The sequence below is a fragment of the Haliotis asinina genome, chromosome 4 (genome assembly GCF_037392515.1).
Source record: "Haliotis asinina isolate JCU_RB_2024 chromosome 4, JCU_Hal_asi_v2, whole genome shotgun sequence".
NCBI lineage: Eukaryota > Metazoa > Mollusca > Gastropoda > Lepetellida > Haliotidae > Haliotis > Haliotis asinina.
Window position 1 is genome coordinate 24,945,911 of NC_090283.1, and position 26,809 is coordinate 24,972,719.

The 26,809-nt window shown below is 39.2% G+C and overlaps 1 protein-coding gene and 1 pseudogene across 1 annotated transcript; both read left to right on the forward strand.

Annotated features, from left to right (window-relative positions):
- Positions 1–2,427: 2,427 nt before the first annotated feature.
- On the forward strand, positions 2,428–4,815 carry LOC137282381 (multimerin-2-like). Its single transcript, XM_067814124.1, has 2 exons — positions 2,428–3,372; positions 4,239–4,815. The coding sequence occupies exons 1-2, from the start codon at positions 2,475–2,477 to the stop codon at positions 4,634–4,636; spliced, it is 1,296 nt and encodes a 431-aa protein (XP_067670225.1). The 5' UTR covers positions 2,428–2,474; the 3' UTR covers positions 4,637–4,815.
- A 9,828-nt stretch (positions 4,816–14,643) lies between these two features.
- LOC137280877 (testis-specific gene 10 protein-like) lies at positions 14,644–16,849 on the forward strand (annotated as a pseudogene).
- Positions 16,850–26,809: the final 9,960 nt, after the last annotated feature.

Consider the following 26,809-nt stretch of genomic DNA (forward strand, 5'->3'; position numbering starts at 1 on the left):
GTTATACAATGTTTTCACAATAAACAAATACGCACCTATGAATACCAGATTATTACATCAAACTGAAGCACCAGATCTCCGAGATTTGAACTGAACATCGAATTGAATATGAAACTCTCCCATGTGGGAAACAATCCACATATTGTAAATGATACTTTAGACTAGTTATGCTCGAAATAATACGAGCAAAAAAGTAAAATACCATTTACTTAATGATAAACCACTTCAATGTGCCTGACAACTGAAAAGGGATATGCCCTTAAAAATAAATGGACCCTTCCACAAGTTACTCAAATTCAGATTCTATAGCCATGTCAAAGCGCAGAAATGTGTATACAAAGTAGTTGTAAATAGAACTGTAAATAAAACCTTTAAAGTTTAAACACTCCTTTTCATTATTAACAATGCTTACACACAACAACTTGCCAACGCAATATCATCTCCGAAATAGAAATGGAATCTTCCAAAGGTGCACTCGAAGATATTTGAAAAGAGAAATGCAGTATTCCAAAAGTTACAAACATTACTGAAGTATCAGTCATTAAACCACATTGTAATCATTTTACAATAAGTGTGTCATTTCCAACCTGAAGAGTGATTTCTCCGCACGGAAAATCTGAAAGGTTGAGTCAAAATACGTGCTCTCTCTGTCCATGCTCTCGCTCTGACATGTGCTCTGTGACTGAGCGGATCGCAAAGAGCCTAAACACACTAGTTTATAATGGGAGATAATTTGCAATCAATGTCCAGTGTGCAAACCACTAAGCAAATAAAGGAACTTTCTACAGTTATAAAAAATACGTAACATACTTTGTTATTAGTCTCAAATGAAAATGCCACTAAATAAATCTGAGCTAGTTTACCCCTCTGCTATACACTTTAAACACTATAAAATCCATGATACATGTCCATGATACACAAACAGTGTATACAACTCAAAGCTCAGTAATCATTATAATATTCAGGTTTCTTACGTTTCAGAACTGTTTAAACAGTAGCTATAAAATAACATTTGTTTCATGAAGTCCTCTTTCTAGAAATATAGAAAGATATATCTCTCAGCTACAAATTACTGACCTCACAACATATCACCATACTCCCTTACAGTGATTTCCGTAGTAATAATAAACATAAATAATGAATGAATACATTTCTAACATACACGTAAACATGACGGTCAATAATTTTCTGGTGCACAGATTTCATGAATTTAATAAGTGAATTAACACGTTGAGATTTACGTTGCACTCAGCAATATTCTAGCTATATTGCGGCAGTCTGAAATAACTGAGTCTGGACCAGTGATCAACAGCATGAGCATCGATCTGCGCCATTGCAAACCGATGACGTGTGTTGACCATGTCAGCGAGTGACCACTAGACCCTATTAGTCGCCCCGTACGACAAGCATAGCCGCCTTTTATGGCAAGCATGAGTTGCTGAAGATCTCTTCTACCCAGGAATCTTCACGGGTCTCAGAAATTTCAGAACACAGGTAACAAAAGTACTGTAAGTCCCCATGGTCCCTAGTATGGTGATCTACCTTCAGTTGTTAGCAGTCTACAGCCCATTTTTATATTGTATTGTCCTTTATAGATAAACTCTTTTAGGTATAGTTACTAGTTTTACATTCTTTTCTGTCATATTCTAGTTGCTTTACTGTCCTTTGTCGACAGCGTTTTATAATACTCATATATTCCATTTTAATGTTAAGTTCCCGTCACGATAAGGCTGAAATATTGCCCATGTGACGTTAACTATTAACTCACTCACTCACTTCAGATGTTAGCAAGTTAGTCACATCTAGCCACAAATTAAAATTACATATATGCTACGATTAAAGTAAGTGGAAAGTCTAAATGTACATGGAATGTTTCGGGAGGACAATAACGTTACAATACTTCAACCCCCTTTGAGGGTACAGCCACTAACAATTCAAGTTACTATTCTAAACTACCCATCATTACAATACATCTAATTACAGAACATATTTCTTATACTTCAACCAAGAAATCATTTTCCTTTAGAAAAACAATAATTAAATGAGAGCTAACTGTGTTGTTTGAAGGCCCTTAATTGGTTTAACTGTAAACTACTTATCCCTCACGATGGAGAATTCAACACAGTCAAGCAGGATATGCTTGACCGTGACTCTCTCATCACAAGGGATACAAAACGGAGGATATTTCTAATTAATGTGTCTATCTCAGGTATGACGGACAGACTGGTGTACCGTCTCCCGTGCAAGAAGTAATTTAATAATCTGGATCATATATATGCAAGTGTCAATGCCGTAAGTACAATCCTGGAGGTTTTTTTTACTTCAAGGCACGCTATCATCCTTGTCTGACTTTCCACACTCCTTATCAAAGGTAAATATAGAACATGAGCGACCTGTTTGACTTCTGTTATCTTTCAAATTCATATCATCGGTGTCTCTGTGTTGACCAGTGGCGTACAATACTGCTGGTAAAAATGTTTATGACGAACATATTCCTAGGTCTTTTACTACCTCCCTCTCTCTCTGGGCTAATTTTACCCATGACAAAACAAGATGGCAGTGCTGATGTGTCCAGTGTACTGAGTCATGTTGTTCTGCTTGAACAGTTTATGACAAACCTTCAAACAACCACAAGTCAATTGAAAACAGACCTACAGGTCACAAAGCAAGATCTGGCAAGTACCAAAACAGAGCTACAAGCCACAAAGACGGACCTACGGAACACCCAAACAGACTTACAGACAAGCAAATCGCTCCAACAGCTGACCAGTGCTGAAGTGTCCTCTCTGAAGGATGAAGTGGCATCACTGAAAGCTGAACTGAAGTCGTCAGCGAATGAACTGAATCAAGTGAAGTCTGAACTGAGGGACATGAAACAGGATAAACTTAATGAAAACTTTCTGTTGAACATAACGATGGATGCAATGAGTCGCAATATCAAGCAGAACACTATACAGGTTAATACTCTGAAGTCAGGTGTTTCGGCTTTAGAGAACCACGTGCAGCAAGTAAATACTACACTATATTATGTGAAGACTGAAGAAGAGGCGTTCATCCAGAATAGCTCATCGTCTCTTAAAGTGATTACAGACCAGTTGCTGTTTGTGGTCAGGGAAATGACGTCCACAAAAGAAGCGCAACAAAATGCGTCGATACAGCTGGAAAGACTTCAGAATGAAATGAACCAAACTTCTGTTGATGTGCACCGTGTTCAACAAGCTCTTCACATGGTGGCGGACAATCTACACACAGCACAAAGTAACATCACTTCCACGATATCCGACATTGCTGTTTTGCAGCTTGACATGTCACGTGTGCAGACACTCTCTGATGGCAACACTAAGTCTCTATCACAAGTCACACAGGACGTTGGTAAGTTTGTTTTCTTTTCTGGTTTGTTTTTTGGTTTTGTTTTGTTTTGTTTGGTTTGGTTTCCTTCGGTTTCGTTTGATGCTTAACGCCTTACTCACTTGATAACTTGCGCGACAATTGACCTTGGTGAAACTGTAGAAAAGAGAGCTCTGTTTGGTGTAATTACATACAGCATCTGTAGACACTGGAACTAGAACTGGCCTTCAGTAACCCGATGCTCGTATGAGGGAACTAATGACGAGGGTGGATTGTTCACGGACTGATACATAGCTGGAATATGAATCTGGTTTCACGTTACAGAAATCAACGCCATTGCTCAAGCTATACGTCGGTTGCTTATGGCAAAGCTGACGATACAATTAAGATATACTGCCACAGGCCATCCATATAACTGATTAATATATGATGGAAGTGTATTACGCATGTTGCATTTCTTTTCATTCGGAGACAACATCAAGGTACTTTTATACTTTTCTAGTTTATAGTAAAACACAATCAATGGCCGGAGTTTGTCATGACATCATAAAACTGTAATTTTGTTAAGCAACTGCACATGGTGACGTCATTTACCGTGCGTAAACCTCATTGCTGTTTGTTTATTATAGGCACAAAGTGCATCAAAGTGTGTGTTGGGTTGTTTAATAAAGTCCACGAGAAATGTTCAGGTACAAACACATGTAGATAATTTGATCTCCCATAAGTCTAGTAGCTTAAACAGCTTCAATCTCTCACGAGTCAGGAAACATTTACAAGTTGAAATGTCCTTGACAACAACCTTTGCTCGCCCAAACTGTGCAATGGCAATGTGAACTCTAAAAGTGTTTAGGTGTCCTTTGTTCAATAAATGTTTCTTTTAATCTATGTAGCGTCAAAGACAAGAACCGTTGCCTTCCGTACAGAAAGTCCACCCAATACAGCCATCGGAACTCCACTTCTCTTTGACTTCACCATCTACAACGTCAACTCCTGTTACGACGAGCACACAGGAAAGTTCACCGCACCCGTCTCTGGCACCTACATGTTCTACACCAATCTATCACTGAAGGTGTCCGACCCTTTCGGTGCTTACATTCACATTATGAAAACCGGATCAAATATTATCGGCTTTGGAACGGCGAAGACAGGCAGCGACCATACTGTTGCATTTTCTGTGGCCCCACTCCGCAAGGGAGAACAGGTGTGGGTGGAAACAACCCAGTCAATGACTGTGGAAAAAAGTTCATCAGCATCATCCTTTGGTGGGTTCTTGGTGTCGGTGGATTAAGCGACTCATATTTTAGGATACATGTGCAAGGTCCTATGCTATGGAGATCCTACCATGAGAAATATAACTGTTTTTTACAATGAAATTCGAACTCCCTTTTCTCTATGTTTGCGATGTAATTCGAAGTCCCTTTTCTCTATGTACTTTCGAAAAGATCACATACACCGCAAACTTTGTTACGTGTTGGTGTTTGCTTGTTGTTCAACGCTGCATTAAGTTATACAACTGCAGTTTGTAATAATGGAGTATGGAGCCGAGAGTCCAGCATGATCATCGATCTAATTCGGACTGGATGGCATTCATCAACCATCTCACACTGAGCCTGTCCAGTCGATTCCTTTAGTCACCTCTTACGACCATGCATTCGTCTATTTCCATATTGCTGAAGACCGTATCAATGCAGTCATGAAATGCTTGAACGGCGATGCCTTTATTTAATCAGCCTATGACAGTCTGGGGGAGAATGAAGGATGGTCACCAGACAGACGCTTGAGCATTTTATCATGACAGTCAGGTATGACGACATAATCTGATACCTGGCACGGTCACTATGCCAACAGACCAGACAAACGCATGAGTATCTATCATGACAGTCAGGTATGGCGACACAATCTGATACCTGGTACGGTCACCTTGCAAATTCGAGCATTATGACTTCATCGTTGGGCTGCACACAAAATCTATGTTCTATAGCAAGATTCCCTTTGGTGAGTTGCGGGAGAAGGTTTTGAATCACTAATACGTTTGAGATCCTCTTACAATAACTCTACGCTATATCTTCCCGGCACATTTTAATTCATAAAAAGAAAACGTGACACAACGTGTGTAGAAGTCGTTCTGCCAGAGTTGCACATTTCCTTAAAACTTTAAACAGGACATCAACCTGAAAAGGAATATGGGAAGTTTACAGCATGGGGTAGTACGATATATATAAAAAAATATTTAAAAAATATTTAAAATAATAGTGACCCAATTGTTTCATTACAGCATAGGTCGGTGGTGCTCGTCCAAAGTCAGTTCTTTCTCCTGATATGAATATTTCGTAGTTAGACAAGAACATAGGTCGACTATAAAGTCAATGTAAATGGTTAGTGTGTCCTCACTCACGATGCAAGGGAGCTGACCACACAATACATACGTAAGAACGATGATCATCCCAGTGAAGGAGCTCCTTCTGACAGCTCCTGCAGATCGTCCCATGTACACGTTCTTAGGAAGTGTTTCATTGATCGAGGATCCTGGTGTTTGAGATGTTGCTTCGGGTGTCGCTTCTGGTGTTGCCTCGGTTGCCGTAGCAGGCGATGCTGCAGGTTGCGTTGTCAACGTTGTGGTAGTAGCTGGTGTGGTCACAGTTTGACATGAAGATTTTCCTGTCATCAACCAGCATATTGAAGCAAACAATTCTTTCTATGTAAACAAAGACTAAAATTATATTTGGTTATTGATAACGTGAAGACAGTATTTCACTTTGTGACTTATTATGAATCAAGACGCTACACTGTAGTACACAGTCTATTACAATATATACCCGGAACTCGTCATTATAACTACGCTTTGGAAATGAGATTACAACCGTGCAACCTACGCTGATTTTTCAATGTCCGGACCCCGACAATCCGATTCCCGCGATATCCGAACAATAGCTAGCTGTAACCAATCTTGTTTACTATGTAAACTCATAACCTGTTGATTCAGTAATCCGGTGCTTCTCTCTCCGTATCCGAACGTTAATCAGCGGTAACAGACTAGCTAATTACACATAGTTTTGCTTCATTAATCCGGCGGTACATCAAAAAGGTTGGGATAATCCCTTCACACCATGAGCCCCATTCAGTGGTAATTGTTAAGTGACACTTGCGAGTTGAAGATGTCGTTAGTTTGTGATTTTGATCAATTAGTAGGTCTCACTTTTGGTTACTTGGAGTAATACATGTCATGCTTACTTCCTGTATAAAACACTAATCGTGTCAAAAGGAGATCACTTGACGCTTGTCAGTCATAATGGCAAGTCCCGCCCCTAGGCGTAAAAGATGTGAAATTACTGCAGCACACACACACACACACAAAAAGAGAAAACCCTAAAGCCAATTTTGATCTTATGTGTAAACATTTTGGTCAAGAATTCGGACTGTCTATCGGCAAGAGCACAATTTCGGACATCGGATATGTTTTGTGATTGGCTATGATCATTTGACAGACAGATGCAATCACGTGGTTGACACGTGATCTTACTTCGTAGCAATGTTGCCAGTCACAAGTATGCCAATGTCAAACTGACCAACGTAAAACTTGATTTCTTGCCCCCAAACACCACATCGCAGATTCAGCCAACTTGTCTACGTTCGCATGTTTTTGTATTGCCATGTCAAAGGGAAGTAACCCTACTGTAGTTGTGTTCATAAAAGTTCGTTTCAGTAGTCCGTACGTTTCACTATCCGAACGTTTTTGATGAAAAACAGAAGTGTTCGGATTAACGCGGCCTGACTGTAGCTGTGAAAATACGGTTTGTCTTCGCATTTTAACGAAAGTTGTTCGTAATAATTTATTTCAACTGGTAGGTTTGTTCTTGGGTAATATTTTTAAGAAATAAGAGCCCTTTAGTTGTTGTTGGTCGGTAGCTCGTGTATTAATGTTAGAATTAGAATTTGAAATGATTAGTTTTTAGGAACTAAATTAGGTGGCAATGTTTTACTGTTCCTCGTGACAGGTTTTCATAGCATGTACTAAGTTTGTTCTCGTCACTAAAAGGTTGAAATATTACCGGTGTCACGTTACATCTTTAACTCACTTACTCACTTACCGAATCGCCACCATGCATCATCTACTGAAGAGATTTTGATGCTTTCAAAGCTGAACTTATACCAGTTCCAAAACGACGTGTGTGACCACAGGCCAACTTCTGCAGATTCACAACCTTCACCGATAATGACATCATAAGATGAAACCTTCACCCACAGTGGTGTGTAGTCGTCACACATGTCCTCGGATATAACCAAGATCTCCCCAGTACAGGTATCAAAGGAGGACTCACAGTACTGCACATGAGAAGTCTTGTTTGGAAAAATGTCAATGACTATCCTTCCTGCGTCCATGTTAATGGAGAGCTGTACTTTGCTGCAACACTTCACGTCGAACACCAGGGATTCCAAGCTGGAAACCATCTCCCCATCCACCTTTGTTAGCTCTATAGTGGTGTCAGTTCTTGAGGTTTGAAACATGTCAGCGTGGATTCGATCACCTGCAGAAAATAATCGGAAGTTGAAAAAAGATCAATCTGCACTAAGGTAAGTTACAAGAATGTCCACCACGGACGCGAACTCCGGGCTTAAATGTTTTTGAATCAATGGTTTTCACAAATCTGTGCATGTACAACAGTTGTTTTTTTTCTTTTAAAAACAGCCATCTTAGCATTTGTACATTCGTAATGAGCAAGGCAAAATCATGTCAAAGAGCATAAGAAATTTCCATTTTGAAATTCCAATCTCACTACATAATATCTTTCAATTGAATATGATACCAGGTGTCTGCATATCGGCCACTATAGCTAACACGCAAAACAAATACACACATGGTATATGTTAGGCTTATTACGTGATACAAGTGAAAATAACCCATGGTTAGACTGTTTCCACAGCGCCAAAATGCTTGTCGTATTATGCCAATACGTTGCTGTTGGTTGTGCCCTTGTGTCGTCAAAGGAAATGTCTCTTGTACCAGCAACATGAGTACCTGGTGGCACAATCAGCGGGCTTGGGAGGCCTTTCCCCTGAACGGAATGTGTGAATGTACAACAGACATTAGAAGAAAAGGTTATTAACCTTCAGGTCCGAACAGCTTGAGGTTACATTTGAGCAATGTGGACAAGAACATCTGCTCCAGTAGCCTTCAGGTCCGAACAGCTTGAGGTTATATTTGACCAATCTGGACAAGAACATCTGCTCCAGTAGCCTTCAGGTCCGAACAGCTTGAGGTTATATTTGACCAATCTGGACAAGAACATCTGCTCAGGTAGCCTTCAGGTCCGAACAGCTTGAGGTTATATTTGAGCAATCTGGACAAGAACATCTGCTCCATCAACCTTCAGGTTCTGTGTTCCGTTTCCACACCATGGCCGAGCAGCTTGACGTTATATTTGCTGGTTCATTTATCTTTAGGTTCGTTCCTCTTCTTATACAAATTGTTCTACGTTACGTTCGCTTCACAGGAGTTGCTGCTCTGTAAACATTCAGGTTCTGTGAATACAGAATCCAAGTTAGAAGGTGGCCAAATGTAACACGCGTTATATTTGGGATGAATCAGTAAAGTACAGATTATAGCACGTATGTTGAGTCCACAAGGGATTCGAACCCACATTCTCAGAGTCAGGCATCTAATCACAAAGTCAGCCGTCTTACCCGCTAGGTACCGCGACTTCCACAAAAGTGGAAGTCGGACTTCTTGTAGTCCAGACCTCGGAGTTTGTGTACCCCTCTGATAGGTGTTAATTGGCAGGACTCCCACGACTGAAAGCGATATGGAAGCTGAGTGGGTTAGACGGCTGGTCAAACCACAATCATCTACAGTTTACTATGATTTAAAAACCAGGGCCTGACCCTTTAGTCAGTTATCATGAAAATCAGTGTCTAGACTGCGCGTCCTTGGTGACAGTATGGGTACGTGGAGAAGTATTATCTTAGGATGTTTGATGACTACGGGCGCTGTCGTCTTAAAAGCATGGCAATAAAGGCACGCATGACAATAACAAATATCAACTAAATTATCAGTCTGTGTTTCATGTATTCAAGCGTTGCTCAATCTGTAATGATATGGCTTCAGATACATCGTTCCAAAGACTTAACGTACTTTGATTTGTATATGGTATTGCAAGTTTGACCCAAAGAAACCAGGATGCTTTTGTACTCATGGACAATACACTGGGCATGATAAATGTCAGTGAATCAGAAGATAGTGATTATTCAGTTCTTAATTTGTATTATAGTAATTGTGAGGATTTCGTGATCTCTACATATTATCCTGATTGAAAGTGTTGAGTTTTCATTTGTCAGGCCTTTACTTTGTTCAACAGTAAATCTGAATCTAAATCTCACACGGAGCTAGTAGCTTTATTGCTAATAGCTTGTTCGTATGTTCTTTAACGCCACCCGCGGCAATTATCCAGCTATGAGACGACGGTCTGTAAATAATCGAGTCTGCACTTTTGGTGAGGGATCATAAACATCAATCTACGCAACCGGGTTTTACAGTTTATTTGCAGCTTAACAATATATAGCAAAACTTCCGAGACTACTGTCGACCCTTGTTAAAAATACACGACTTGATAACTTGCAGTGGTGTCTTGTTAAAATCTATCCATTTTGTATCAGATGGTACCATCAGCCAAGTTATTCCTACTACATTTTTTCATGTTGGCCACAATCATACGGGAATAATACGTAAATAGTGCTGAGGTTTGTTGTAAGCAGCAGAGCAAATGTACTGTAGCCCATGTACTGTATTGAATGCGCTGTAACTGTATATTTGACATAACAGCATTGAAGCCTTCATACGTAATTCAGATTTAATCCTGAAAAAGGGTTCTACCAGACGACTATTGGCACGTGTGAACAAGAATCTAATGATACCATCAGCCAAGTTATTGCTAATAACTTTTTGACTTTGGCCACAAACATAGGTGAATAACAAAGACCTAAATTCGATATGGGTGAAATTTTGCTGATATGAGTATACATTTAATTGCTACCTCTACTGTGTTTCCATACAGGATTTAAGATTTTATACTCGGATTTAGTTCGTAAAGAAAATACAGTCACATTAACTAGGCAGCAGACAAGAAAAGCTCTGGTGTTCTCTCATTTGGTTTGCTATACATACCATTTGTCTTCTGTTAAGATAAATGTGTTGCAACAGTTTTTGGTCGTCTGAGGGGTTTTTTATCTTTGTTCACTCATTGCTCTTGTATTAAATGTGAATATTATCAGAACGGTAACTCCAGATTCAAAGACAGGTGAACACTTAGGATTTATCAAGTCACCATGGGCAGCAATGAGACCCCTCAGCACTAATATAAGGATTGGTTGGCAGAATTAAACTCGAACCTTAACTTACAAGTCTCGTTTAATTTTCCAGTTCTACCGCTAACTTAAAAAGAACATATTTTGACGTCAGTTAATTGTTACCGACAGGTTCTTGGCGGGGAGTTTGGCGGTTACCGTGGCAGCAGGTGATATTTTCTCTAGTAGTCACTTTCTGTGCTAATATTGGAACTCGTTCAACTGTCACTGACCAGTGGGATGAAAGTATTTTACATGAAGGTAAGATAGCATATTATGTACAATTTAAACACAGGTGAAAGCCACATGGTACACATTTTATAACACGGGCTGTGATTGGGTACCCCCTGAATCCTCGATGTATAAAATTCGGGTCCGAGTGAACGATCAGACTCAGTTTACATGTAACTGTTTAAAGTGAATGAATTTATATCCAATTAGATTGTTACAAACTCACATTTGGTGTAAACTGTTCCTTATGCATAAAGACACTGCTAGGGACTGTAACATGGTGTCATATCTGTTAACTGGAAAACATGACAGCACCTGACACCTTCCAGATGAAAGAAACAAAGCTCTTGCGCGGTGTCGAGTGAAGGAACTTAAACTTGTCTGTCATTTCTAGTAAAAAGTATGAACCTCGAAAACTGTCGTTCTTATACTTATGCCATCAGTTCCATCATCCAGTGAAAAACCGTATGTGATGTAAGCTATAAAAAGTATTAGAGTCAACATCTGACAGGCACAGTGCTTTAAAAACAAAGAATGAATGAATGAATGAATGAATGAATGAATGAATGAATGAATGAATGAATGAATGAATGAGTTAATATTTAACGTCACATCGCAATATTTCAGCCATATCGTGACGAGAACAGATTTGAAGATAATAATAATGTACACATCATACAACTTGTCACCAAAGACAGCATAACAGCAAGATAATCACAGTTCAAATTTGAAATTAGGCAGTTAAGACAAATCTAATAGCACAGTTTGGGCAATACAAAATACAAAAATTGACTACAGATCGCCAAATAGAAGAATGACCATATAGAGGACTCAGTGAACATTTTAGGTAAGGAAATTAAAATAATATGGTGGTAAGGAAATTAAAATAATATTGAACTTCACGTTTTTACGTAGACAAAGTTTGTATTTGTTTTACCAACAACACCAAGTCGCTATCACAAGTCATACAGGACGATGGTAAGTTTGTTTTCTTTTCTTGGTTTGTTTTAGGGGAGTTTCTTTTGTTGCTTGAAGGGGCACTGATGCAAAGCGAATGAGCTGGGCTCCGGTCCACAGAATTTCTTCACCTAAACAATCAGGAGGCCCATCTTATGCCATTATTTAAAAATATCCATGGTATTCCTTGTCTGATCGTAACAAAATATCTCAGCAGTGTAGTTTTTGGTATAGTGACTGATCCAAGTTGATCCTATTTCTGTGTTTTGTACCTCGATATTTAATCATGTTACGTGAAAATATGATGAAAACAGTTTCGGCCCATCAATGTTTTCAGGCTGCATGCGACACAGAGATTAAATCTTCCTTGCTGTAACTCGCGTTTGATGGTGTAAACCTACACGTGTTATTTGTAATCATTCTCTTGATGGCCAGTTAATGAATTTATAACAGGTATAATTAGTGGTGACACCTCTCAGGTTATTCAAGAAAGGTTCCTATTTGGCATTTCTCCTCTCTGGAGTAAATACTCAACATTATAAATTAAGGTTTGTAGTCGGAAATGTTTTGTATGTTATGTAATATGTGCATGTAAGTGATACAAGAGGGTTTATCAGCTGAGCTACAAAAACAAACATCGATCAAAGGCTTAACCGAAAACACACTGATTGATTAATTACTTTTATCTTCTACAGCGGATTGGTCAGAAAACAGTGTGTGTAGATGTACTAATCTATATTGACTACAGCCTGTCGTAAAGTGCGAGTGTAAAACAACATCCTCCCTTCAAAGAATTAACCACCATTGCGTTGATTGATTGATTGATTGCTCGTTGCTGGTTATCTACACCCTGTCGTAAAGTGCGAGTGTAAAACAACATCCTTCAAAGAAGTAACCACCATTGCGTTGATTGATTGATTGCTCGTTGCTGGTTATCTAAATTACTTAGAATGGCAGACATCATACAATTAGCTGAAAGGTGTGCTATCCTGGGAGATGTGTTACTTTTTCGCAAATTAGACTGTTGTAAGAAACACGACACAGAGTAGGATTATTTACCAGCTTCAGATGAATGGAATACCGTACTTTTATGTGGATATTGATGGATACATTCCTGAACAAGGTAGTAGCCTGACATTGTTGCTATAAAATTAGTCTGTTTTACATTCATTATTTGCATTTTGTTTTAATTTATTTGTTGTAGCATTCAGCAGAATCTATATGACAGAAAACACAGACTAGATCGCGTATGTGTGTGAAATGAGATCCACATTGGAAGTCTATACAATGTTTAAATGTTACATTCATGTTAGAAATTTACTATAAGTATAAGCAGACTGTGTGTTCTTTTATTAATTTTCCAAATCATACAAATATGACAATAAACTAATTAGGGTTATGAGACAAAATATAGAGACGTACATTGGCTTTGTTATTTTTCCATCCTAATAGTTTTTAACCATTTCAACCACTGGCAGATGATTAACCTTCGAAGTGATTCATTTGTTTTCATAATACATTTATTGATCTGTCTATAATTAAACTCTCACTTGCGCATACGAACCAGTCACGAATTCTGGGATATCATCCGGGTATTCACGGGAGAAAAACAATAACAAAAGTTTAAACCAGTCCACGGAAATTGCTCTGCATCAGTGCCCCTTTAACGCCTCACTCACTAGAGAGCAGAGCTATGCTGGGAGTAATTACATACAGCACCGGATTCGCAAAAAAGGGACATCATTCTAATTTAATTCCATGTCTGTGATAGTCCGGGTCACTCGATCTCCTTACTCAATTTGCACGTGAATGACTTTAAAGTATTTATAACCAGGTAGACTGTTACAAACAGAGTACATTGTTCCTGGTGCATAAAGACGCCAGGAAATGCCATATGGTATCATGGTGTTAATTAGGCATCCTGATGCACCCGAAACCTTTCATATGAAAGAAACAAAACCTCTGCCTGCTGTCGAGTGAGAGAACTGAAATTTGTCGTTTATATGCTTATTCCATCAGTTAGACCATCCAATGAAAAACCGTATGTAATGTAAGCAATAAAAACTATTAGAGTGAACATCTGACAGGCACGGTTATTAAAAAGAGAATGAATGAATGAATGAATGTTTAACGCCACATCGCAATATTTCAGCAGTACCGTGATGAGAACAAATTTGAAGATATTGAACAAAATGTATATATCATAAAACCTGTCGTCAAAGGATTGCAATCGAACTAGATTGTCACAGTTCGAATTTGAAACTAGCATGTGAAGATAAATCTAATAGCACAATAGCACAAAACACAATAAGTGACTGTAGATCGTCAAATAGAAGAATGAACATACAGAAGAATCAATGATCATTTTACGGTTGATGTTGCTTTCTGTGCCACGAGTAGGTATCATGTCCAAAGTTTCAGTTCTAAAAGCAAGCAAATAGGTGGCAAGGAAATTAAAATAATATTGAGGTTTCAATTTTTGACGAGGACAAAGTTTATAATTGTTTTACCACACAGCTAGTGACGACAATATTTCTAATTAATGTGCCTGTTTCAGCTATGATAGACAGGCTGGTTCACCATCGCCGGTTTAAGAATTTATTGTATAATGTGGAACATATACTCTGCATGTTTCTACACAAAAAAATATAATCCTGGAGTTTTTGGGTTTTTTGTCTTCAAGGCGCGCTATCACACTTGTCTAACTGTCCATGCTCCTTATCAATGCTCCTCTATATTCACCAGTGCCGTACAGTACTGCGGGTAAAAATGTTTATGACGAACATATTCCTAGGTCTTTTTCTGCCTCCCTGTCTCTCTGGACTAATTTTACCCATGACAAAACCAGATGGCACTGCTGATCTGTCAAGTGTACTGAGTCATGTGGGTCTGCTTGAACAGTCTATGACAAACCTTCAGACAACCACAAGTCATTTGAAAACAGATCTACAGGTCACAAAGCAAGATCTGGCATGTATGAAAACAGAGCTGCAAGCCACAAAGACGGACCTACGGAACACCCAAACAGACTTACAGACAAGGAAATCACTGCCACAGTTGGCCAGTGCTGAATCGGCCTCTCTGAAGGATAGAGTGGCATCTCTGAAAGCTGAACTGAAGTCGTCAGCGAACGAACTGAACCAAGTGAAGTCTGAACTGAGAGTCACGAAACAGGATAAACTCAACGTTAACTTTCTGTTCAACATAACGATGGATGCAATGAGTCGCAATGTCAAGCAGAACACTATACAGGTTAATACGCTGCAGTCAGGTGTTCGGCTTTAGAGCACCATGTGCAGCGAGTAAATACTACACTATATTGTGTGGAGACTGAAGAAGAGGCGTTCATCCAGATTAGATCATCGTCTCTCAAAGTGATTATAGACCAGTTGCTGTTTGTGGTCAGGGAAATGGCGTACACAAAAGAAGAGCAACAAAATGCCTCTATACAGCTGGAAAGACTTCAGAATGAAATGAAATGCACAATGTTCAACAAGCTCTTCACATGGTGACGGACAATCTACACACAGCACAAAGTAACATCACCTCCACGATATCGGACGTTGCTGTTTTGCAGCTTGACATGTCACATGTGCAGACATTCTCCGATGGCAACACTATGTCGCTATGACAAGTCATACAGGACGTTGGTATGTTTGTAAACCCATCTTTTCTTTGTTTGTTTTTTGGTTTTGTTTTGTTTGGTTTCGCTTCGTTTGTTGCTTTCCGCCTCACTCACTTGATAACTTGCGCGACAATTGACCTTGGTGAAACTGCAGAGCAGAGAGCTATGTTGAGTGTAATTACATACAGCATCAGTATACACTGGGATTAGAACTATCCTTCAGCAACCCAATCTTGTTCGTATGAGTGAACTAACGATGAGAGTGGATTGTTCACGGACTGATACATAGTTGGAATATGAATCTGGTATGGTGTTAAACAAATAAACGCCATCGCTCAGAGTATACGGTCATTGCTTATGGCAACGCTGACGATACAATTAAAAATATTGCCATAGGCCATCCATATAACTAATTAATGTATTATTGAAGTCTATTACATATGTTGCATTTCTTTTCATTTGGAGACAACATCCAGGTACTTTTATACTTTTCTAATTTATAGCAAAACCCAATCAATGGCCGGAATTTGTCATGACTTATCATAAAAATGTAATTTTGTTACGCAACTGCACATGGTGATGTCATTTACCGTGGGTAAAACTCATTGCTGTTTGTTTGTTATAGGCACTAAGTGCATTAGAGTGTGTGTTGGGTTGTTTGTTTAAGTTCACGAGAAATGTTCAGGTACAAACACAGGTAGAGAATTTGAACTCCCATAAGTCTAGTAGTTTAAACACCTTCATTCTCTCACAACTCAGGAAACATTTACAAGTTGAAATGTCCTTGACAACAACCTTTGCTCGCCCAAACTGTGTGAGCAATGTTTAGGTGTCCTTTGTTGAATAAATGTTTCTTTTAATCCATGTAGCATCAAAGACAAGAACCGTTGCCTTCCGTACAGAAAGTCCACCCGATACAGCCATCGGAACTCCACTTCTCTTTGACTTCACCATCTACAACGTCAACTCCTGTTACGACGAGCACACAGAAAGTTCACCGCACCCGTCTCTGGCACCTACATGTTCTACACCAATCTGTCACTGAAGGTGTCTGACCCTTTGGGTGCTTACATTCACATTATGAAAAACGGATCAAATATTATCGGCTTTGGGATGGCGAAGACACGCAGTGACCATACTGTTGCATTTTCTGTTGCCCCACTCCACAAGGGAGAACAGGTGTGGGTGGAAACAACCCAGTCAATGACAGTTGAAAAAAGTTCATCAGCATCATACATTGGTGGGTTCTTGGTGTCGGTGGACTAAGCGACTCACATTTTAGGCTACATGTGCAAGATCCTATGCTATGCAGGTCCTACCATGAGAAATATTACTGTTTTTGCGATGTAATTCGAAGTCCCTTTTCTCTATGTTTGCGATGTAATTCGAAGTCCCTTTTCTCTATGTACTTTCGAAAAGATCAGGTACACTGCAAACTTTGTTGTGTGTTGGTGTTTGCTTGTTGTTCAATGCTACATTAAGTTATATGACTACAGTCTGTAATAATGGAGTATGGAGCAGAGAATCCAGCTTGAGCATCGAACTAATTTGGACTGGATGACATTCATCAACCAAATCACTGAGCCTGTCCACTCGATCCCGTTGTTAGTCACCTCTTACGACCATGCATTCTTCTATTTCCATATTGCTGAAGACCGTGTCAATGCAGTGCTTGAAATGCTTGAACGGCAGTACTTTTTGTCAATCAGGCTATAAGAGTTTGGGGGAGAATGAAGGATGGTCACCAGGCAAACGCTTAAGCATTTTATCATGATAGTCAGGTATGACGACATAATCTGATACCTGGCACGGTCACCATGCCAACAGACCAGACAAACGCGTGAGTATCTATCATGAGAGTCAGGTATGACGACATAATCTGATACCTGTTGCAGTCACCTTAGCAACTCGAGCATTATGAGTTTATGGTTGGGCTGCACACAAAATCTATGTTCTATAGCAAGATTCACTTTGGTGAGTTGTCAGTGCTGGAAAAGACTTTGAATCACTAATACGTTTGAGATCTTCTTATAATAACTCTACGCTATATCTTCTTAGTACATTTTAATTCATAATAAGAAAAAGTGACACAACGTGTTTAGAAGTCGTTCGGACAGAGTTGCACATTTCCTTAAAACTTTGAACAGGACATCAACCTGAAAAGGAATATGGGAAGTTTACAGCATGGGGTAGTACGGTATATATAAAAAATAAATACGAGTAATTCATTATTTAAAATAATAGTGACCCAATTGCTTCATTTTACAACATAGGTCGGTGGAGCTCGTCCGAAGTCAGTGCTTTCTCCTGATATGAATATTTCGTAGTTAGACAAGAACACAGGTCGACTATAAAGTCAATGTAAATGGTTACTGTGTCCTCACTCACGATGCAAGGGAGCTGACCACACAATACATACGTAACAACGATGATGTTCCCGATGATGGAGCTGCTTCTGACAACTCCGACAGATCGTTCCATGTACGCGTTGTTAGGCAGTGTTTCATTGATCAAGGATCCTGGTGTTTGAGATGTTGCGTCGGGTGTCGCTTCTGGTGTTGCTTCGGTTGCCGTAGCAGGCGATGTTGCAGGCTGCGTTGTCAAAGTTGTGGTAGTAGCTGGTGTGGTCACAGGTTGACATGAAGACTTTCCTGTCATCAACCAGCATATTGAAGCAAACAAGTCTTTATTTGTAAACAAGGACTAAAATTATATTTGGTTATTGATAACAGATTGAAGACAGTATTTCACTTTGTGACTTATTATGACTCAAGAGTCTACAGTGTTGTACACATTCTATTACAGTATATACCCTGAACTCGTCATTATAACTATGCTTTGGAAATGAGATTACAACTGTGGAACCGATGCTGATTTTTCATTGCAGCTGTGAAAATACGGTTTTTCTTCGCTTTTTAATGAAAGTTGTACGTAATGATTTATTTCAACTGGTTAACTGATTAGTATGTAGGTTTATGAGATTTATTTTGTCATTGGGTAATATTTTTAAGACATAAGAGTCTTACCAAGACGCCCTTTAGTTGATGGTGGTTGATAGCTCGTGTATTAATGTTAATGTATGTCATACTGATTGCATATTTAGAATTTAAAATGATTAGTTTTTAAGAACTAAATTACGTGACAATATTCTACTGTCCCTCGTGACAGGTATTTACAGCATGTACTAAGTTTCTTCTCGTCACTAAAAGGTTGAAATATTACCGGTGTCACGTTACATCTGTAACTCACTTACTCACTTACCGAATCGCCACCATGCATCATCTACTGAAGAGATTTTGATGCTTTCAAAGTTGAATATATACGAGCTCCAATAATACGAATATGACCACAGGCCAACTTCTGCAGCTTCACAACCTTCACCGATAATGACATCATAAGATGAAAGCTTCACCCACAGTGGTGTGTAGTCGTCACACATGTCCCCGGATATATCCAAGATCTCCCCAGTACAGGTGTCAAAAAAGGACTCACAGCACTGCATATGAGAAGTCTTGTTTGGATAAATGTCTATGACTGTCGTTCCTGCGTCCATGTTAATGGAGAGCTGTACTTTGCTGCAACTCTTAACGCCGAACAACAGGGATTCCAAGGTGTAAACCATCTCCCCATCCACCTTTGTCAGCTGTATAGTGGTGTCAGTTCTTGAGGTTTGAAACACGTCAGCGTGGATTCGATCACCTGCAGTAAATATTCGTAAGGTGAAAAAGGATCAATATACACTATGGTAAGTTACAAGAATGTCCACCCCAGACGCAAATCAATGGTTTTCACAAATCTGTGCATGTACAACAGTTGTTGTTTTTTCTTTAAAAAAAACAACACAATCTTATCAAGTGTACATTCGGAATGAGCAAGGCAAAACCATGTCGAAGAGCATAAGAAATTTCGATTTTGAAATTCTAATCTCACTACACAATATCTTTTAATTGAACATGACACCAGGTGTCTGCATATCAGCCACTATAGCTAACACGCATAGTATATGTTAGGCTTACTACGTGATACAAGTGAAAATAACCCATGGTCAGACTGCTTCCACAGCGCCAAAATGCTTGTCGTATTATGACAATACGTTGCCGTTAGTTGTGCTCTTGTGTCGTCAAAGGAAATGTCTCTTGTACCAGAAACATGAGTACCTGGTGGCACAATCAGCGGGCTTGGGAGGCTTTTCCTCTGAACGGACAGTGTGAATGTACAACATACATTAGAAGAAATTAACCTTCAGCTCCGAATAGCTTGAGGTTACATTTGAGCAATCTGGACAAGAACATCTCCTCAAGTAGTCTTCAGGTGACAACACGTTGAGGTTACATTTGAGCAATCTGGACAAGAACATCTGCTCCATTAAGCTTCAGGTTCAGTCTTCCGTTTCCCCACCATGGCCGAGTAGCTTGACGTTATATTTACTGGTTCATTTATCTTTAGGTTCGTTCCTCTTCTTATACAAAATGGTCTACGTCACGTTCGCTTCACAGAAGTTGCTGCTCTGTAAGCATTCAGGTTCTGTGAATACAGAGTCCAAGTTAGAAGGTGGCCAAATGTAACACGCATTATATTTGGGATGAATCAGTAAAATACAGATTATAGTACGTTTGTTGAGTCCCATAAGGGATTCAAACCCACATTCTCACAGTCAGGCATCGCGACTTCCACAAGTGTCGAACTCGGACTTCCTTCTTGTAGTCCAGACCACGGATTTTGTGTACCCCTCTGATAGGTGTTAATTGGCACGGCTCTCACGGCCGAAAGCGATGTGGGTGCCAGGTCAAACCACAATCATCTACAGTTTACTATGATTTGCCAAGGTCTGACCCTTTAGTCAGTTATCACGAAAATCAGTGTCTAGACTGCGCGTGCTTGCAGACAGTATGGGTACGTGGAGAAGTATTATCTCAGTATGTTTGATGACTACGGGCACTGTCGTCTTAAAAGCGTGGCAACAACGGCACGCATGACAATAACAAATATCAACTAAATTATCAGTCTGTGTTTCATGTATTCAAGCTTTGCTCAATCTGTAGTGATATGGCTTCAAATACATCGTTCCAAAGACATTTGACTTAACGTACTTTGATTTGTATATGATATTGCAAGTGTGTTCCAAAGAAACCAGGATGCCTTTGTACTCATGCACAATACACTATGCATGATAAATGTCAGTAAATCAGAAGATAGTGATCATTCAATTCTTAATTTGTATTATAATAATTGTGATGATTTTGTGATCTCTACTTATTATCCTGATTGAATGTGTGGAATTTTCATTTGTCAGGCCTTTAACTGTTTAACAGTAGATCTGATTCTAAATCTCACACGGAGCTAGTGCCTTTACTGCTAGTAGGTTGTTCGCCTGTTCTTTAACGCCACCCGCGGCAATCATCCAGCTATGAGACGACGGTCTGTAAATAGTCGAGTCTGCACTTTTGGTGAGGGATCATCAACATCAATCTATGCAAAAGGGTTTCACAGTTTATTTGTAGCTTAACAATATACACCAACACGTCGACTGTGGAACCTTGTTTAAAATATACGGCTTGATAACTTGCGATGTGTCAACCAAGTGAGCACATCTGACCACTCAATGTCGTCAGTCATCTCTTGTAAGAGCATGATCTGCTGAAGACCTATTCTAACCCGGATCTTCACGGGTTTCAAACTACTGGAAAACACTGGTCTGTACACCTAATAATAAGTGTGTAGGTGCATCCACCTGCTTTCTTGGTTTTTGGTGAGCATGTTTTATGAACTAGATGTAATTAAAGGCACAGTTCAGGAAGCGGCAGTGGTGTCATACGTTTATAACCCTACGTGACACGTATTGTCTGCCTGTTAAAATCTATACATTTTGTATCAAATTGTGCCATCAGCCAAGTTATTGCTACTAACTTTATCATGTTGACCACAACCATACGGGAAAAACAAAGACGTAAATAGTGCTGAGGTTTGTTGCAAGAAGCAGCGTTTAGATAAAGGCGCAAATGTACTGTAGCCCATGTACTGTATTGAATGCGCCGTAACTGTATATTTGAGATAGCAGCTTTGAGGCCTTCGTACGTAATTCAGATTAAAATCTGAAAACGGTTTCTACCAGAGGACTATTGGCACGTGTGATCAAGAGTCTAATGACACCATCAGCCAAGTTATTGTTAATAACTTTTTCACGTTGACCACAAACACAGGGGAATAACAAAGACGTAAATTCGATATGGATGAAATTTTGCTGATATGATTATACATTCTAACTTACTATCTCTACTGTGCAACGTTTCCGTACAGGATTTAAGATTTTATAGGCGGATTTAGTTCGTAAAGAAAATACAGTTACATTGACTAGGCAGCAGACAAGAAAAACTCTGGTGTTCTCTCATTTTTTTGCTATACATACCATTTGTCTTGTCTTAAGATAAATGTATTGCAATACTTTTTGGGCGTCTGATTGGATGGTTGGATTCTAATATTACCATTCATTCAGCGTTTAGATTTAACTGCAATATGTGTACACTTATGCTGTACATCAAGTACTTAAACGAGTCCTAATAACCCAGTCTTTGGCACTTGTACAGCATTCTTGATTTTGACACAACACAACCCCCAATTAAAAGCAAAAGAAACAAAATGAAACAAACGAAAAACAAAAAAACACACAAATGAACAGCTGATTGCAGCCAGATCTAATAGGACACTGTCAAAAGAGGCGATGTTTACTTGGGGCCTGACTCAAATGTACATCACATGTGGGCTGAAGTATCGTTGATATTTATTGATGCTGTTTTTTTGCACCTGATTTGAACAACTTACCAATGTTTATCGAACATTGTACTGTCCATATCCACAGTTTTGTTTCGAAAATAACACATTTTGGGTTGTTGCAGTTGATATGTTCCTTCCGTTGGAAAAACTCTTTGAGACTGGGAAATGAGGTTAAAAAGATAGCTATGCTTGTGTCTTTGTGGTTTTTGGTTTTGCAAACTGCTGATTTCATCTAGTGGTGTACCCATTCAGTGAAACTACATCTTGATTGATGGCCGACCCTGGTCTTTATGATGGAAGGTGTTGGAGCTGTTGATATGATTCTGTTGAGTTTCTGGGATGGGTCGTAGTTTAGTTGAACAGAAAGTTCCTTAAGGGTGTTCATTTCCATGTAGCAGATTTCCTAATCAGATGTTCTTCTATGTAATGTAGAATGATGCCAGTTTTAACTTTAGGAGTGGTGGCGGATGTTTTGTCGTTTGTTTTTTCCCACGGGGATTCAGGGTTGTTTGGGCAGATACAGGACATGAAGGAAAGGTAATTAATTGTTCTGCTCAGTATCAATCGTGAAATTCACGTGGGCGTGTTGGTTGTTGAGGTGTGGGAGAAGCTGCGTAACATCATGGTTAGGTTGAAGGATCCCGAAAACATCATGTATCCTTCGGCAGGGTATATAATGAACCTATGAACTCTGATATATAATTGAATCTGGTCTCCTTCTTAAAGGATCACATTTTTAATTTTAGGATAAATACCTATTGCTCTAATCAGTGGTATATTTAATTATTTCACACTTTCAAAATATTTGTAGCCACTTTAGAGGAACATAGGAAAATACGTTTACAGCCATAAGATACACATATCTAAACAGATTTTCTTATTATTATTAAGATAGCAAGTCGTGCAATATTCTGATAGTTGTGTAATACAGAGAAGCATATATTTAAACGATGGGAAATGGGAGATATAATGAAAGACTTGTTTGAGTTCACCAAAAGTAAGATGACAGTTTGAATAAAGTGTAAAGAAAACGGATTGGCGATATAGGATGGTAAGAGAGGAGAGAGGAAGATATGATCAAACATTGGTTTGCGTTCATCTCTAACAGCAATTTGGTCTTGTCCAGAAACAGTTTGTGATAAGACATGTACCAGGAATATTGTTTTATTAGTATCACGATAGCAAGTTGTACAATATTCATACGACTGGGTAAAACAGATGAGCATATATTTAAACTGGGAAAACGGGAGACAACATACGTTAAATGACTGCATGAATAAAGTATGGAAAGAACGGATTGGAGATTGAACAGAGTAGTTCATCTCCACAAGCAAAGGGGCACTTTTTTCTGTAAATGTGATCTTGTCCAGAAATTAGTTTTTTCTATGCTGTGATATTTTATTAGCGGTGATTATTGGGTAAATATGGGAATAGTCTTATTGTAAAGACAGCTTTAAATATACCACTTGGTCATTATAAAAAAGGTGGATTTAAAGAATATTCAACCTTGGATCGCCTGGAAATGACTAAAATCTAATTTTAAGTGGGTTCTACTCTCATACTAAAATTGGAACTCATGCATGATAGTTTGAACTTTTCCAGAGGACAAGAATAAATGTTCTAGTGTTTCACTCTCTGACTGGTGAAACTTACAAAGTTTATCGTTTATCGTTCATATGTTCCTATTTTGTAGAGAAATGAATTTGATAGATGGTTTTGTACTGGAAATTCTCTGTCTTGCTGTCCTCCACACAATTTCCTGCTATATCAATTCATTGTTACAGGAACGTTTGTGATATGTGTGCATCCAACTCTGAGCTCCATTTAGAGGTGAGATTTTGAGGAGAACAAATGCCCTCATCATTACGAATCAATTTATAGATAAACTTACAATCTAGTGATGAAGAAATGTCCCTGAGAATCTTACAGTTAATATTTGAATCTGTTCTGTTAACTGGGTTATCGTTTGATAATTTAATCAATGTTTGGGGTATGAAACTTATCAAGCTGAAATAAGAAACGAAATTGTGGCTCAATCTGAAGTCGTATTTCAAAACACTGAATTCTTTAAGTGCCTTCAATCTATACACCTGGAAATTAATCAAGCAACACCCCAATTTTTTCTATTGGAGCAACTTTGAAGTGTTCTGACAATCAAAATATGCCGGGTTGATATAGTTTGACACTTTTTTATTCAACAGACGATCTCTGACAAACAACTTAAAGGGAAAAAGTATCAAGACTTTGCTTTATTGCAACGAAATCCAAATTCTTAAAACTGTCTTAAATTCATGAAAAAATGGACACAATTTACTATTCATCCACAGACGTTGTTGTCAGGTGTATTAACACAAATGTCACATGGAAAGAAAGAACAGTCATCTGAGAGTCTGCACACCGACTTTCATCAATATCTAGTGTGTCCTCCCTGCGCACGCACCACCGATTCCAGACGCCTCCTCATTCCTTGGATGAGTCTCCGGATCTGATTCTGGGGGATCCTGTTCCACTCCTCATGCAGGGCAGCCGTCAATTCGTTGAGATTATGGACTGGTGGGTCTCTCTGCCTCACACGACGGCCAATAAAGTCCCACAAATGTTCAATGGGGTTGAGGTCAGGGCTCATGGCAGGCCATGGAATTCTGTCAATTGCATTTTGCCGCAAAAAATCATTTACAGCATGCGCCCTGTGAGGTCTAGCATTGTCGTCCATAAATATGGGTCTCGTTGCCAGAGGATGGTTCTCAAAATGAGGTACCACAGCCCTGTCAAGAACCTCCTGTTGGTAACGAACACCGTTAAGGTTGCCACGGATGGTAATGATATCCAACTTGCAGTTCATGGAAATGCACCCCCATACCATAACGGAACCTCCCCCAAAGGCCACAGTCTCCTGGATGTTCCGTGGAGCCATTGCTGTGTTCCTCTGCCTCCAGACCCGAGTACGACCGTCCACCATGTGCAGCAAGAACCGGCTCTCATCTGAGAAATGGACCTTCCTCCAAGAGGCAATGTTCCAGTGCAAACGGTCATTACACCAGGCCAGTCGGGCTGCCTTATGGGCTGGAGACAGTCTGGGTCGCTTGATTGGCCTCCTTGCCCGGTATCCTGCAGCTTTCAGACGATTCCGAACAGTCCTGTTCGAGATGGGTCTCCCTGGAAGCCACTCCTGTCTCAACCGAGAGCTCGAATCGAAGGACCTGCGCCGTACAAGTCTCAGTAAAGCTCTGTCCTCCCGGACTGTGGTCTTCCTGGGTCTTCCTGGTCTAGGCAGGTCTTTAACTTCATTAGTGGCCCGGTATTTTTTCAAAAGTTTTGAAATTATGGAATGATGTCGTCCGATTTGAGTCCCGATTTGTCTTAGAGACATACCAGCATTCCTCATGCCGATTATTTGCCAACGAGTGGCCTCTGATAATTTCCTACGTGCCATGACATTGAAATGAATGAAAAACCGAATGCAATCGACAACCTGCGCTTGTAAACACCCCAGGGAAAAAGTGCATTTTTCGAAAGTTGAGGTTAAAGCAATGCACGTGCGCTGTGCAAGCTTCACGCGCGTCATATCAACCCATGAAAAGCTCATGCTGTATGTCAATACATCAAAATTGAATAATCAATCATCAAAATTACTTCGTTAAACTTTGTTAAGTTTTTATGTGTCTTTGAATTTGGTGTTGCTTAATTAATTTCCATATGTATATTATTAGGCCCCGAACATATCTAATTGATACCATAAGAATCCTTTTAACGAACGAATCTTATGAACGGGAGATTTCTGCACTCGTCGGTATTCCTAATTTGAGAAATTTGCAACTTATTATAAATAGTTAAAGTTACCGTCGAACATCGTGTCAACTGTTGCCATAAGCCATCTCTTTGCCGGGCATTGAATTCATTTCAATTTCAATCACTTACAATCATCAACATTCTTCTTTTTTTTATCTCGTTTTTATCTCGTTTCCCATTCCAAATAACCTTAAACCTTTGCGATTTAAAGGAGGTTTTGTCCGACAAGGAAAGGGCTGAAATGGATGTGTAAATAAAGGGATTATTTGTGATCTGATAATCGTTAATTTACCTTTCATTGTTAGCAATCTATATTTAACCACGAAAAGCATATCTGTTTTGCATTATTAATTTGTTTCTCAAAATTCAAGGAAAGGAAATCGTTTGTTTCAAGTATGTCGGAAAAAATATCCCTAAAGTTTAAAAGGGTCTTTTGATCATTGCAAAGGGAAATGCAGGCAAAGTTTTTCATTCGAACTAATTTTTGAACCAAACAGCTTTGGTCTTGTCATAATGAATAGTTAAAACAAATGCGTTTGCAAAATCGTATAATGTCCTAATAAGTTCCGAGGTCCTTCTAAGGTGAACTTTGCACCATGAGCATAAGGTTCAACGCCATTAACTTCTATACCTTTTATCCAAGTATTATTCTTAATAGATCTGGAAAATAAATCTAAACAAATTATAAATAGATAGGGAGAGATGGGACTGCCTTGTCTACAGCTTCTTTCAAGTATAAATGATTTGTAA

Coding starts and splice junctions, on each gene's coding strand:
- LOC137282381 (XM_067814124.1), top strand. CDS start 2,475: ATGTTTATGACGAACATATTCCTAGGTCTTTTACTACCTCCCTCTCTC. Junction 3,373..4,238: donor ACAAGTCACACAGGACGTTG/GTAAGTTTGTTT, acceptor TAATCTATGTAG/CGTCAAAGACAAGAACCGTT.